The sequence below is a fragment of the Sinohyriopsis cumingii genome, chromosome 3, assembly GCF_028554795.1.
Source record: "Sinohyriopsis cumingii isolate HCF-2022 chromosome 3, ASM2855479v2, whole genome shotgun sequence".
In the NCBI taxonomy this organism is placed as follows: Eukaryota; Metazoa; Mollusca; class Bivalvia; order Unionida; family Unionidae; genus Sinohyriopsis; species Sinohyriopsis cumingii.
Genome location: NC_142963.1, coordinates 48,709,047 through 48,722,634, shown reverse-complemented (window position 1 = coordinate 48,722,634; position 13,588 = coordinate 48,709,047). Strand labels below are relative to the sequence as shown.

The window sequence follows — 13,588 nt, the reverse complement described above, 5'->3', positions numbered from 1 at the left end:
CATATTTGCTGTGTTTTCATATTATTTTGACAGGCCTACATCAGGAAGTGGAAAAAGCAACAATGGTAATGAAAATTCTGAATCCAAAGAAACTAAACTTGGCCAAGGTAATTGTCCTGTATATATAATTGCACATATTTCCAGGTAGGGCAGAATTTTGTTAGAATGGAAGTTTGTGCTTTTGTTTTTCTACCATTTGTAATCTGCAGGCATTCATGGCTTTACATTTCTTTTTAAGTTTTTGGTCAGTTTTATTTTTCCTAGAAACATAAAAAAACAAAATCAACATCAACCTAAATCTAAACATGAAAATAAAATCAACATCCGCTGCAGTTTAGTAATGAGCATTCCTGGTAATGTTTCAGTCCACTTTGGGTCAACAATAACAGGTAGTACTGCTATGTATACCTATATTATGTGTATTATCATTCATGATTATTCTTCATAAGGGTTTGTTAGTTAATTATATTTTAAATACTAAATTTCTTATCAATTGTAAATCCACACTTTAAAGATAAGTCATGCACCAGTGTGTTGTTTCATTCATAAAGTTCCAAGGTTCAGTTATATTGTTGTTCAAGTAAACATCACATGATTGAACAAGGACATGAGTTTTTGAAAAGGCCAGGCTGACCTAATTCCTGATTAGTCAGAGTTAAAACAGCTGATCTCTTTGAGATTATGAACGTGTGACACTATTAAAAATGCCAACGGTTACCTAGATATTCAGTTCCCGTCCATTGATAATGACCCGGGTAATAAATGAACAACTGAGTACCCATTTAAAAGAAAAATATTCCAAGTTCAGATTGAGACACAGAATAACGATATCAGTTTGAGGCTCATGTCGTTTGCGCATTTATTCATCATCACAATCTCTCGTATGTTTGCTTACAATTGTCATACAATCATGTACTATATAATAATAATATAAGGGAGTACACTTATCTCCTTTCTCACATGACTTATTTAAGAAACAATACTGATATAGCTAGACTGTCCTAACTTTGTTCCAGTCCATGGTTTGTGCGCCATTTTTCTTGCAACTTAAACTTGTTTTGAGATCCTGATATGAACTAGGTAAAGACAGCAACAGTAAGTTCTGATTAAGAAATGTTAAATGAAATAAAATTTAAATACATACTACAATTCAAATAAAAGAAAGCACAATATAAATGTACGGTTTAACTAATGCCATTTATGGCACAAGTTAGTGGCCTGGGAGCAAGTATTAGCTGTTCAAGTCAGGGCCCCTGTTCACTTCACTGGCACTTGATTGGGGGGGGGGGAGAAACTAATGTGCACAAGACAGATACATTTGTCATGGCAAAGGCAACACATAAACTTGGTTACCAATACATGCATTTCTTATACCACGTTAGGATAAAAATAACGAAATATGCAACTATACAGAATGAATTTTTTCATTAAAATATTTAAATATAAGGCAAATCTTTGTTATTTAATAACACTAAAAAAATCTAATGAAAATTGACCACATCTGTTAATATGGTAATTTGTGCATTAATTTTACATGAAACTGTTCCAACAGATGGGATTCTTGAATGTGATACCACTTTTTATAAATTGATTCCATTTTGATACTACATACATAGTGGATCAGTCAAAATTGAAAATAAATGACACCAGATATTATTAAAATAAAATAAAATGGGCTGTATCACTGTAACTGTTGGATGTTATATGGCAAAAATATTAGAGGAGAGGGAATTTACTAAATTTAAAAGCATGTTGCACTGGACCGTCGTTAAGGGACAAACCATGGCAGGTCAAGGATACTACAACATTCTTCATTTATGGACTTTATGACTATTCACGAAAGTTACTGTAGACATGTAGACTAGTTAAAGAGAGTGTTATACATAAATAATTTATCAATTTCTTTTGTGTCTAAACTCTTGTATTAACTACAAAGCCACATGGATTTAGCCGATTTGTGACAAAAATTGTAATTGCAGATCCAGGTAAGTAGCAGAATTAAATGTACATTAAATAAATTAAATGTACTTTTTCATAGTTTTCTGTTATTATGGCATGTAATATATAGAGTACTCATTTTATGCTAAGATTACACTTTTTGCCACTTATATTAGTGTCATGTATATTTGATTTAATTTATATTTGATTTATTTTAATTGTTTATATGTTGGTTTAAATTTTTTTATTCTTTTATTCCATTACATGCTGTTGTATTGTAATTTTATTTACTGGATTTGATATTTTCCAGAAATCAGTTCAGTTATTCGTAAACCTAATTTTAGGAACTTTGTATCTAATGCTGACCTAGTTCCTGACCTTAATTCATGATTTGAAGTAAACAACTTTTTTTATTTTTCAAAATTCTTTCTTAGTGTTGGATTCATAGAGTAAAATCAAGGCCATACTGGGAGTTTGTGATATTAGACATGCAAGAAGCTTCTATATTGTTCTAGAAACATCTAGCAATTATTTTGAAACTCTGGTTTTTCTAGTGGACTGACCCTCATCCAGGCATCTGTTTTGCGCAGTAGCCAGATTTAATAGTGATCTTTTGAGAAATAATTTCAGTTGGGCTTTAAACACTTGAGACATCAAAGTGTTTTATTGTGTTGTGACCAGTTTGAGTTTAATTATTAATTTTTCTTCAAATTATTTGGATTCTAAGAAATTATTTTTCCATGGAAATACTTGTACTCAAAATTATTTCTTAGATAAGGACAGTTATAGAAATTTACAGAATTCAAACACTGGAATATCATTTTCTCAAATTCAACAAAGAACTACAGAAACATCAGTACTACACTGACTACAGCATACATCATCGCCTTCCATTTTGGATTTTGTCAGGACTCAAACTCAGATTCATTAGAACATTTTATAACTAGGACTTCTATTTTTTCATTCTTGGATTATTCTTGGATTATTTTTGGATTTGATTCTTAAAACCATAAGTCCTTTTTCTCATTTTTACCTTGCTTTTTTAGGGAAATAAATTATTTATTATATTTTACACAGCTTGTTGTCTTCACTTTTTTCTTGTTACTGTTTAAAAGAGCCTAAACATTTAACATTAGTAATAAATTACGCTTATACCTCTCTTGGTGGTCAGCATGTGTGAGCCAACAACAAAGGAGTCCAGGTTCACATTTAATACAATTTCCCTTTGATCGGGTACCTGGGTAACCGACTGTTAGGACTGACGGGTACCCAGTAGAAATGTTCCAAAATGTTGACATCTCTAGACACTATCTATTGCATATTAGTAATCTGTATAATAGAATTATTATGTAGGATTAGGTATTCTTAGTAATATCACAATTCTTGAAAGTTATTCAGTTATATTGAGAGGAATTTATTTAATTTAATCATTCATTGGAATTCAAGTGCTTGAAATATTTCAGAATAATTGGAATAATAGCTGTCACAAAAATATTGTGAATTCATTTAATGACATTTGGATATTTGATAGCTGTTATGGAATTACTGTGGCTTCATTTAAAGATATTTCTCACCAGTCAACCCGTTTATGCTACAATGGACCCTCATTAATTGCATTAAATAACTCCTTGGTGCTTGATACTACAGTGTGCATTAGACGTAACAGTCTGGGACCACATTCATCATTTACTTAAATGTAAATAACAGAAACACTGTTTAAAAAATTTAGGTGATGAGCCAAAGTGTGTGGATCCAACACTCTCTGGTTACTCCTCCATCATGTCATTCCCATGCCACTCCTGCAGAGGTGAAATTGCTGTCATTGCAAAGAACTCCATAATTCACCATCTTAACTATGCTACAACTTTCAGTTTTCAGAACACATTGTTTGACCTGATCCAAACCTCGCTCACAATGGAAGAAAGGTCAGTCCATTTCTTCTGCCTCTACCACCCTCTTCCTAGTTGACAGAACAAGCTGAATATGGAAATTTGATTTGTGGCAACCTGATTATTCTTGGACATTTCAGTTTTCATACTGACTGCCTAGAAATCCATACACATTCTAGATTCTGTTAACATTTTCAATCTTAAACAGTCTGTTAGCCAACCCACCCCAAAACATGATCACATTTTAGACTGGATTCTTCATAGACCTGATGATAATATTCTAAAATTTTCATTGATGTTCCATGAACTTTTATCATATCACCTCTGCATCATTTACCATCTCACTGTATCAGTCCCTAATCCTCCATCTCTGTTTTCTACTATGAGAAACATCTGTATGATAAATAAAACCTAAATAATGCATGACATCCAGGCAAACCTAGTATCTTCACTTTGTTTTGTAATTTGATAGTGTTTGTTTGTAATCTTGTCATTGTATATGTTTTTATGTGTTATCTAATATTATAAAGTGCTTAGAGCTTGTATAGATCAGGTGCTGTACTAAGTCAACATTATTATTTTGGTAATATATTATAGTGATTCTTCTGTACTGTTGATACATCAGGACACTTACAGGACGTCATTTGGAAAAACTCATTTGGATTAATTGATACTTTTGGAATTGATAGAACATTTAGGACTTTAGGATTTCATTCATCATACTGTAAGTTATTTTTAATTCTTTTGCTTTGTATTTAGTGAAATAAATAATAATGTCAATTTTACAAAACTTCTTGAACACTTCTTGGTTTTTGCTTTTTCTTTTTACTTATTTTAAGACCATAGAGTCATGACAGTACTGTCTGCTTTTACTCACAGTAGCAGGTATAGCCTGACCTAACAATAAAACCTGTTTGCTAAACCTGCTTTCCTCTGGATAGTCTTTTCTGTTGTATCAGATGGCCAAGCAGATATGCTCATCCCCTAGCTGTGAAGAAAGATGACAAGAGATGTGTAGACAGCACAGGTCATTGGCTGAGGTGCAGTAGAAACTTATGCATTTGGACTGTTCTCCAGATGTCATGACATTGTCATACTTATGCATCTGGACTCTTCTCCAGATGTCATGACATTGTTATACTTATGCACTGGGACTCTTCTCCAGATGTCATGACATTGTCATACTTATACACTGGGACTCTTCTCCAGATGTCATGACATTGTCATGTTTATGCATGAGGACTCTTCTCCAGATGTCATGACATTGTCATGCCACTGGATTCAGAAAGGCCTGAATGAGAGAGTGAAGCTGACTCTTTGCAACATTCCTTCACTTAAATCAAACTCACATGCAAGTTATGATAATATTCCTCTCTCCCCACCAGATACCTTCAAGACCATTGGTGATGGTCAAGTGGCAAAGCAATAGGCGTGGATACAGTGGGAACTGTAGATGAAGACCTTCACACGGGGTTGCTGGACCAAAGCAGTAGTGGAAGTCAGCAACCCTCTGAGTAACTGAGCAGCTCTTTTTAGGATCACATGTCTCACTTCTGTAGCCCAAGGAAGAAGATTGAAAAGGTGCCCTAAACATCTCATCTTAACACTAATCAGTTTACTGTTGCTGATGGGGATCCCACTTTAGCAGTTGCAATATAACAAGCAGACAAAGTTGATGCTTCTCACCATCAGTGCCTGGAATGTCCACACAATAATCTGTAGTTGGTAGAAAACTGGCCAGATTCCACATCATAATAGTAGCTCTAAGTGAAAATCACCTTGGCAAGGAAGGACAGTTCAGCAAAGTAGGAGCTGGCTACACCTTATGGAGTGGCTGAATTAAAGAAGAGTGATGTGATCTGGTGTTGGGTTTTGCCATCAAATCACAGCTAGTCTTAAAAGTTCACAAATCTTCCAAAGTTTGTGAAAGATATGCAAATGAGATTCCCACTGCTTGGATAAAGGACATGCAACTATCATCAGTGTCTGTGCACTCGCTGTGACCAATTCAGATGAGATCAAGAATTTTTTTAAAATGGAGATCTGGAGTTTCTTATCACATAGCACTGAAAGCAGACATAAACATCATTCTTCACAGATCACCAGATATGTCCAGGTGTCATTGAAAAAATTGGTACTGGCGGATGCAACAATGATGGTCTTTCCCTCTTAGTTTTCCATTTGTTACATTCTTTGCTGCTACTGAATCTAGCTTTTGTCTCTTTTGGAGAAATAGTTACATTAGCCTCAGTTGCAGTTTATATTTCATCTCATGTGAATTTTCCTTCTCTGAATCTTCCTTATTACCTTCCCTGCTAAAATAATTGAGTAAACTCATTTTATGCACATAGTAAAGATCACTTCACATGACAACTACTTCAAAAGCGATCTCACATCATACATTTTTTCATTTAAATCAAACACAGACAGATCCTTATTTACCATTTTATCCTCTCTATGTTACTGTCATTTAATCAGTTCATAAAGGAAACAAACACTAATGTCCATACAGTGTTTTTCATGATTGAATTGCATTGACTCAACTTACTGAAATAAATGGGTGATCTGCTCATGAGTATCTGGGTTGAGTTACCACAATATAACAAGGTCATTTAAAACAAACTAAACTGATTATAATAGCTTTGTTTTGTGTGAAGTGTTTTGATTGGCCAATAATACTGTCACATACCCAATATGTAGTCAGCTGAAAGTTAGAGTGCATGCACATGTGATAGTAGTCAGTGAACACTTATAGTAGGTGTGATATATGTTCAGATGTGATTTTTAAAAAAATGAAGAGAGGTAAGATTCAGGCATTCAATACACCCAGAGGACATGAATGGACAGAAAGTACTTATCTGACACTAGCATCCTGGAAAAGTGTTCTTGTTCTAAAATGACATATATAGATGTTTTGCAATGGGATTGATCAACCTTGTCGTTAGGCTGCATTACATTTAGATCATGATTATAAAGTGCAAATTACAAAGGCTTTTGAAACATATTAGAGAGAACCATTGTTAGTGATTAAAATGTAACAAATCTATGGGCAAACATTATGCTCTGCAAATGTTAATACCAAAGACAAAACATAATGCACAAGCAAGTCAGAGTCAGTGCTGTTCTTACCACTTAAGACTGATTGCTTGTGAAATAGGAAAAGATCCAATCCAGAATCACAAAAAGGTTGGTGTGCATATTCTTGCACTAGTTTTAGTTGAATATCCTTTCCAAATTAAGTGTCATTACATAAAAAGTTTGGAACAAATACCCAGTTACAAATTACTTAAAGGATGAAGATCATAGACTCATCATTAACTCCATCAAAGAACAGATGTTTTGTTGACTGAACCCTTTCATCACCTGGCCATAAGGCCAAGTGAGACTTATGATATGGTCTTTAGTTCCTTGTCAGTTATCATTCTTCTTACATTCACAACTGTTGTTTACAACTTTTTGAAAGAGGGCTTAACCAACTTGTACATAATTTTACAAGAAAACACTATGTATTACAGCCTTTCAGTTGATGCCAAATCTATCATCCAATATAACTTGACCAAATTTTACATAAAGCATGATAGCATGAAGATGTTCAGATGTGATAGATTGTTGCTGATCCACTTACAAATGTGTCAAAAATGACTGAAATGGAAAAACATTGACAGGAAACATCATAGTGCAAAGATCTTGAATGTTTATACAAATGATGCCCTTCTGTCTTAAAATATAATTAAAAATATATTTTTTTGAAACAAATTCTAAATAAAATCACCTGCTAACTGGCATAAAGAGTTTTCATATTTATGCTGATCATCCATCAAATAAGGTAACTGTTAAAAAAAAATAGAACAACTTTTAAATGACTTCCCAACAGACCACTTAACAGAATTTCGCCAAATTTGACAATGCATTGTGGCATGAATGCCTTTTATACTTTTACAAATGATGCCAATCCATGATCAAATATGGACGCAGTAAATTAGAAAAACCTTTAAGACTTCTCCGAAACTGCTTAGCAGAATTTGATTTGACAAGAAACATTGTGGCATGAATTCCTGATGAGCTTATACAACTGGAGACTCTACCATCGAATACACCAACTATTTCTAAAAACAAGATCAGTTAGACAACTTCTTAAAAGACACTCATCAGAATTTGACCAAATTTGAACATCCATTCAGTTTTCAATTTTTTGTACAAAAATTAAAAATTGAAAAACAAAATTTATTTACAAAATGCACTGAAAAAAATATACCCACCTTAGACAGGCATTGAGGCCTTTCATTACTGGAAAAATTATGTTGATCCAGTATGGATGAAAACACCAAAAATCAAGAAATATTGAAATGGTTGTTTTCATAACATACTCAATCAACAGATTTTCTTGGCCAAATTCTTTTGTATTTGGCTTTAGGCAGATGAGTGATTTTGGTCCCACATGGGTCTCTTGTTTAATTATGACACAATTATTGAGGTCACATCAGTTTTCTACAACCATAAATTGACATTGTATATTTATAGTAGGTTGTAAATCACTTCAACATACACAAGGTAGTTTCATTTACTTGTAATATTTTTTTTAAAAACCATCTGATGTGATCATAAAATTTGATTTACAATGTTCAGTTCACATTGGTATCTTCTAGTTGAATTCTTTAATCTTAATGATATAAGAGCATAATATATTGATGATTTACAAAAATCCAGATTAATCTTTAAACTTCTTTTTTCAGCTACAAGTAGCACACAGAGTATAACCACTGAGACAGACAAATCCAGTCCAGACCCAGATGATGATAAAAGGTAGCCTATTTTTTCATCTGTATCTGCCATCTATAACAAGAATCTTCTGTCATAAATTTTTATATCTATGATTTAATGAGGGAATATCATGAAATACCATTAATCCTTTCCTTAAACTCCTATTTAACTGCTGGGTGGAAATTAAATAAACTTAATACATAGAATTTCCGTGCTGACCATCGGCAAGAGTGGTATGATTGTTTCATTCCTTCCCATTTCCATCTACTGTGGTCCTTAAAAGGTCGGAATTGCAATTACAGCAACTTTTTAAAATATATTTTTACCAAACTTAATTGCATTCATAGGAGGACATGTCATATACATAATATCTGGAATGGGTTGAACAAATTGTGGGTCATGACCCCCTGGATCATAGTCTGAGGGAACATACAACACCATGGGAATTTAAACAATATGGTCATCACCTGAAGATGTAGCCATCTTGGAAAAATTGCTATCTCTATGACTTCTAAAATAGATGGCCTTATCACATGTTATGATTGCTAATTGGTCCAAAATGAAAATGTTGCCAGTGATACACCAGGTATGGCCATCTTGAAAATCAAGTTGTCACTACTCCTCCTGAATGGATGGTCATATTGACATGGGGTTGTCACCAAAAGATTTTGAAAAATCATCTTTCTGTGTTGCTTGTTTTTAGCTTTGCTGTTGTACAGACCACATGTTGTACAATTCATCCTCTGACAATCCAGATGTTCTTGTGTTCCTATGTGTGGATTTATCGATCTACTGCAGGTTGTATACATTATTTTACAATTTCTGCCAACTTTTGAGTGATCTGGTCACCTTTCAGGAGTTCATCTTTTAAGATCACCATCCCACCATGCTATCATTGACTTTATACAAGGTCATTATGAGTTTGCATACCATAGACTTTGTTTGTTTACTTCATCCATTATGGAGCTCATCTTAGCAAAATTATGAAGTGCTGTTTGATACGTGTACTTAGTTGATTCATATTTCACATTGCTTTGATAGAATTATGGTTTAATTACAAAGAAACCTTTTTGCAGAAGTTCATAACAGGGCAATAGGTTTCTCACATGATGGTTTCACTGCTCTGTTTGTTACAATAGTGTTTTAGCAAATTAATGATTTCACTACATTACTAGTTTCGACTGCTCCAGTGGCCTATTGGTTAGAGCATCCGCCTCGGATGCAGGAGGTTGTGGGTTCGATCCCCGACCGAGTCATACCAAAGACTTACAAAATGGTACTAACAGCTGCCTCGCTTGGTTCTCAGCATTAAGAGGTTAGTACTAGGATAATGTGACTGGGTGGGACATCATGCTACATGTCTGTGGCATGATGCCCCAGCGCTAGACATCACTATGAACTGCCACACTGCAGACATCGTAGTGATATGACTGAAAAATTGTTTACTATATGCCTGAAATGCATGTTCAAAGCAATCATCCTTTCAGCATTGAAGGGAAGGAAAGATGGAATAAATCAAGGAAGACAACCTGTGGTTCATTTTTGGTGATACTGGTTCATTGGGGAGTATTCCCCAATTTTAGGCAGCCCACAAGGTGTAAGTCCCCCTGCATGTCTGAGCATGGCCTTCAGGCATACAAGTCAGGGTGCATAGGGTAAGTCAGGGTGCATAGGGTTCATGCCAGATCCATTGGATCCAACTCTTAATACTGCTGTACCGTTATGGCCATCTAGCTGTCACTGGCCATCCCAACATCGACATCTGTCCAACCGACTCTGGCAGTCCTACCGTCCCAGCATGGGGACCTTTTTGTTGAAATGGTCCAGTCAGATAGTTCATACAGGGGTCATAGTGATAGATCTGTCCGTCTAGCCATGCCATCTGCATCTTATCATTACTATACCAGAGATTTCAATGGTCAGCCAGGCCTTTGGTATGGTCGGTAGCAATGATTGCTAGACAGTTTTATATTCTTCCAGCATCTGGGCTGACTACATGCCATTTGCACTGTTGCCAGCTGTCCAGCCATTCCTACATGGGGACTCAGTCCAGCCAGTTATGATTTATGGTGATCGAAGTGACAGTTCCATCCATCCAAATGAACCGTCAGCAACATGCACTTTCTATGATTGAGATTTCAGTGAGAAATGTATCCAGCTATGCCTTGTGAATGGCTGGTAATGGTGATAGCCTGACTGTCTTCTATACCACCAGCTTCCAGGTCAACCATTTGCTGGGCAAACCAGTCGGCAGTGCCGAACTTCCGTATGTTCATTGCTTGTCTACAAGGGAGAGCTAGTGATCTTATCATAGGGATGGAATTGAGTCTTCATACTACCTGGTCTTCTGTACTGCTGCAAGTAGACCCAGTTGGGTCTCGACATACAGTGAATGCGACGTAACTCCTTCAAATCCACCATCCTTCACATCTTACTCAGATCTGACCATGGAACGGACTGAAGTTAAGCTTTCAAGCTGCGGTCGGGACATTGTTAGGGTGTTGACTGGTTCAGAATTCCCTCCACCTGTACTGTTGCTTTATAGAATCGATAGATCTTGATGAGGAGCAAGAGACAGACTTAAAGCAACAGATGCATTCAGAACTGCTCTTCTGGCACCTGATAAGAATGTAGTAGCTGTTCATATGTATTCTCGTCTGTTTTATAGGGCAGACACATCTGCTCCATACCCATCAGAGCTGGATCGGGATGTTGCTGCAGACACTTGCATTGGGAATCAGTGGCCAGGATTGCTAAGGTCAATGACCAGGGCTGTTTACCATAGCATGGCCAATACTTTGATAGGTTCAGCCAATCTACTCTTGAACGACTTGTCGCATGTGTGCAATCCATGTCTCTCCAACCTTATCATATCTTCCATTTCTGGACAACCCTGTTTGGGTTGTCATTGCTTTGGAGGAAGAATAGAGGAAGTTTGAAGGCAGGCAGCTCAGGAACTGTTCCTTCACTTTGCTGCTCGACTCACACAGGCATTTGAATGGAACCACTCAGTCCCCTCAGTGTGAAGGAATGTTAAGCTGCCTCAAAACAGGGATCATCTCAGATGTGGACCAACATCGATTCTTAGGAAACGATTATACAGAGGCAGTAAGAAACCAAATTTTGAGCTTACTCCATCTCCCTCTTTCCTCAGAACGGGGGGAGGGGGTGATCGAGGTCATTCGGAGGGCATCAGGTTTTGTTCATCAACAATCCCTCCCTCTCATCTCCCCTCAGGGGCCCCAAGTGGCTGAGTGGTCTAAAGTGCTCTCTGTTACAGATCACTGCCATCTCGCCTTTGTCTGCATAGGTTCGAGTCTTGGATTCGGCTAATGTGGGTATGTGAAAAAGCTTGCCAGTAGCTTCTCGTGGGTCGGTGGTTCTTTCTGGGGTTCATCCTCCACCATTAATACTGGCCACTATGTATAGCCTATTGTGTGCTGAAAAATGGCTTTAAACCCTACAACAACTACAACTACTACTACAGCCTCTCCCCTCATCATGAATACACTGTCCAGTTGGTGAGAAGGCTGTGTTTCTGCAACAGGAGATATAGTTGCTCATCAAAAAGGCAAAAACCTGTGGAGCTTATGTAAAGGCCACAATCCCCAGGGTTTTACTCAAGGCTGTTTCTATTTCAGAAAGTGAACAGCAAGTTGAGACCCACCATCAATTGGACTCGTCTCAACCAATTCAAGATGGAGACGGTGAGTTCAGTCCACCTCTCCGTTTGATGGGACTAGAATTCCAACATGCTTTATCAGACCAATGCTTATTTTTCGCATCCTTTTCCACTCTGTGTCATGAACATTTTACCCCGACACAGTTTATCAGTTCACCATTCTTCCCCTTGGCCTCATCATCAGCCCTTGGGCTTTTACTCAGATTAGTCAGATATAAGCTGTATATGTTGTTTTGAGTTTATGTTCTTAAAATAAGTAACAGAAAAGATCAAAGACAACAAGCTTTGTAAAATTTAACAAATAAAATAATTTTTTTCCCTAGAATACAAAAGTGAACAATGAGAAAAAAGAACTTACGGTATTGTGAATGAAATCCAAATTATAATCCAAGAATTAAACACCCAAGTCCTAGTAATAAAAAGTCCTGAATGAAACTGATTTCAGGTCCTGTAGAGATCCAAAATTGAAAACGATGACTTGTCTGTTTTGGTCAGTAAAGTGCTGATGTGTCAGCAGTCTCTTGTTGAATCACAGAAATATTATTCCAGGTTTAAATTCAGTATAAATTTCAGTGAATGTCTTGATCCAAGAATTTTGTCAGAGCACTTTGTATTTCCAGAGAAAAAAATCACTAGAATTCAATAATTTGTAGAAAATAAAATTCAGCCCAAACTGGACACAGTATAATACAACTTACAGTGCTAGATGTTAAAGCACAACTGGTAAAATCCTTACAGTCAAAAGATAATATAGTTCTCTGCTTGACCTCAAGTCACATTAGCATTTTTAAAAAGAAACCATTACCTAATGAAAAATAACCTTCTTGAATGATCTTAATGAGCCTTGTTTACTTACAACACAATAACCTATTCAATTCACATGAGAATCTCCAAAACCCAGACCCAATCAACATATTTACCACTTCTTGTTTACCTGAATAATAATTCAGTTAATGAGCTCATACACGTAGAGAACAGTGAAGCTGTTATTAGTTTACATAAATGAAATTTTTAAAAAAAGTCAAGCAGGTTAAGCAGAAATGAACTCAATGATGGACAAGGTCAAGTCCAGCAAACAATTTTACTTACAATAATATGTAATGAAATATATAAAAATCAAACTAACAAACAAACAGTTAAATTAAATATACATAACACTTCCCTTATAAAGAAAAAGAAAAATTTATGCAATAAAGCTTTCTTTTTACAATTAGTCCAAATACACGTGGTAAAAAATAACTTAAGATGAAATCTTATGAATGACACAAAGTATATATGAAGTAATAAATTTCTATAAACATGAAAATGCATATGCTAT

General features: G+C 35.8%; 1 protein-coding gene across 1 annotated transcript in view; it reads left to right on the top strand.

Moving 5' to 3' along the window:
* Positions 1-13,588, top strand: part of LOC149802816 (poly(ADP-ribose) glycohydrolase-like) — a 277,168-nt gene that overhangs the window by 16,360 nt on the left and 247,220 nt on the right. The window contains exons 7-8 of the mRNA XM_089952264.1: positions 34-107; positions 8,561-8,630. Coding sequence (XP_089808390.1) covers positions 34-107; positions 8,561-8,630 — 144 coding nt within the window. The remainder of the gene's footprint in view (positions 1-33; positions 108-8,560; positions 8,631-13,588) is intronic.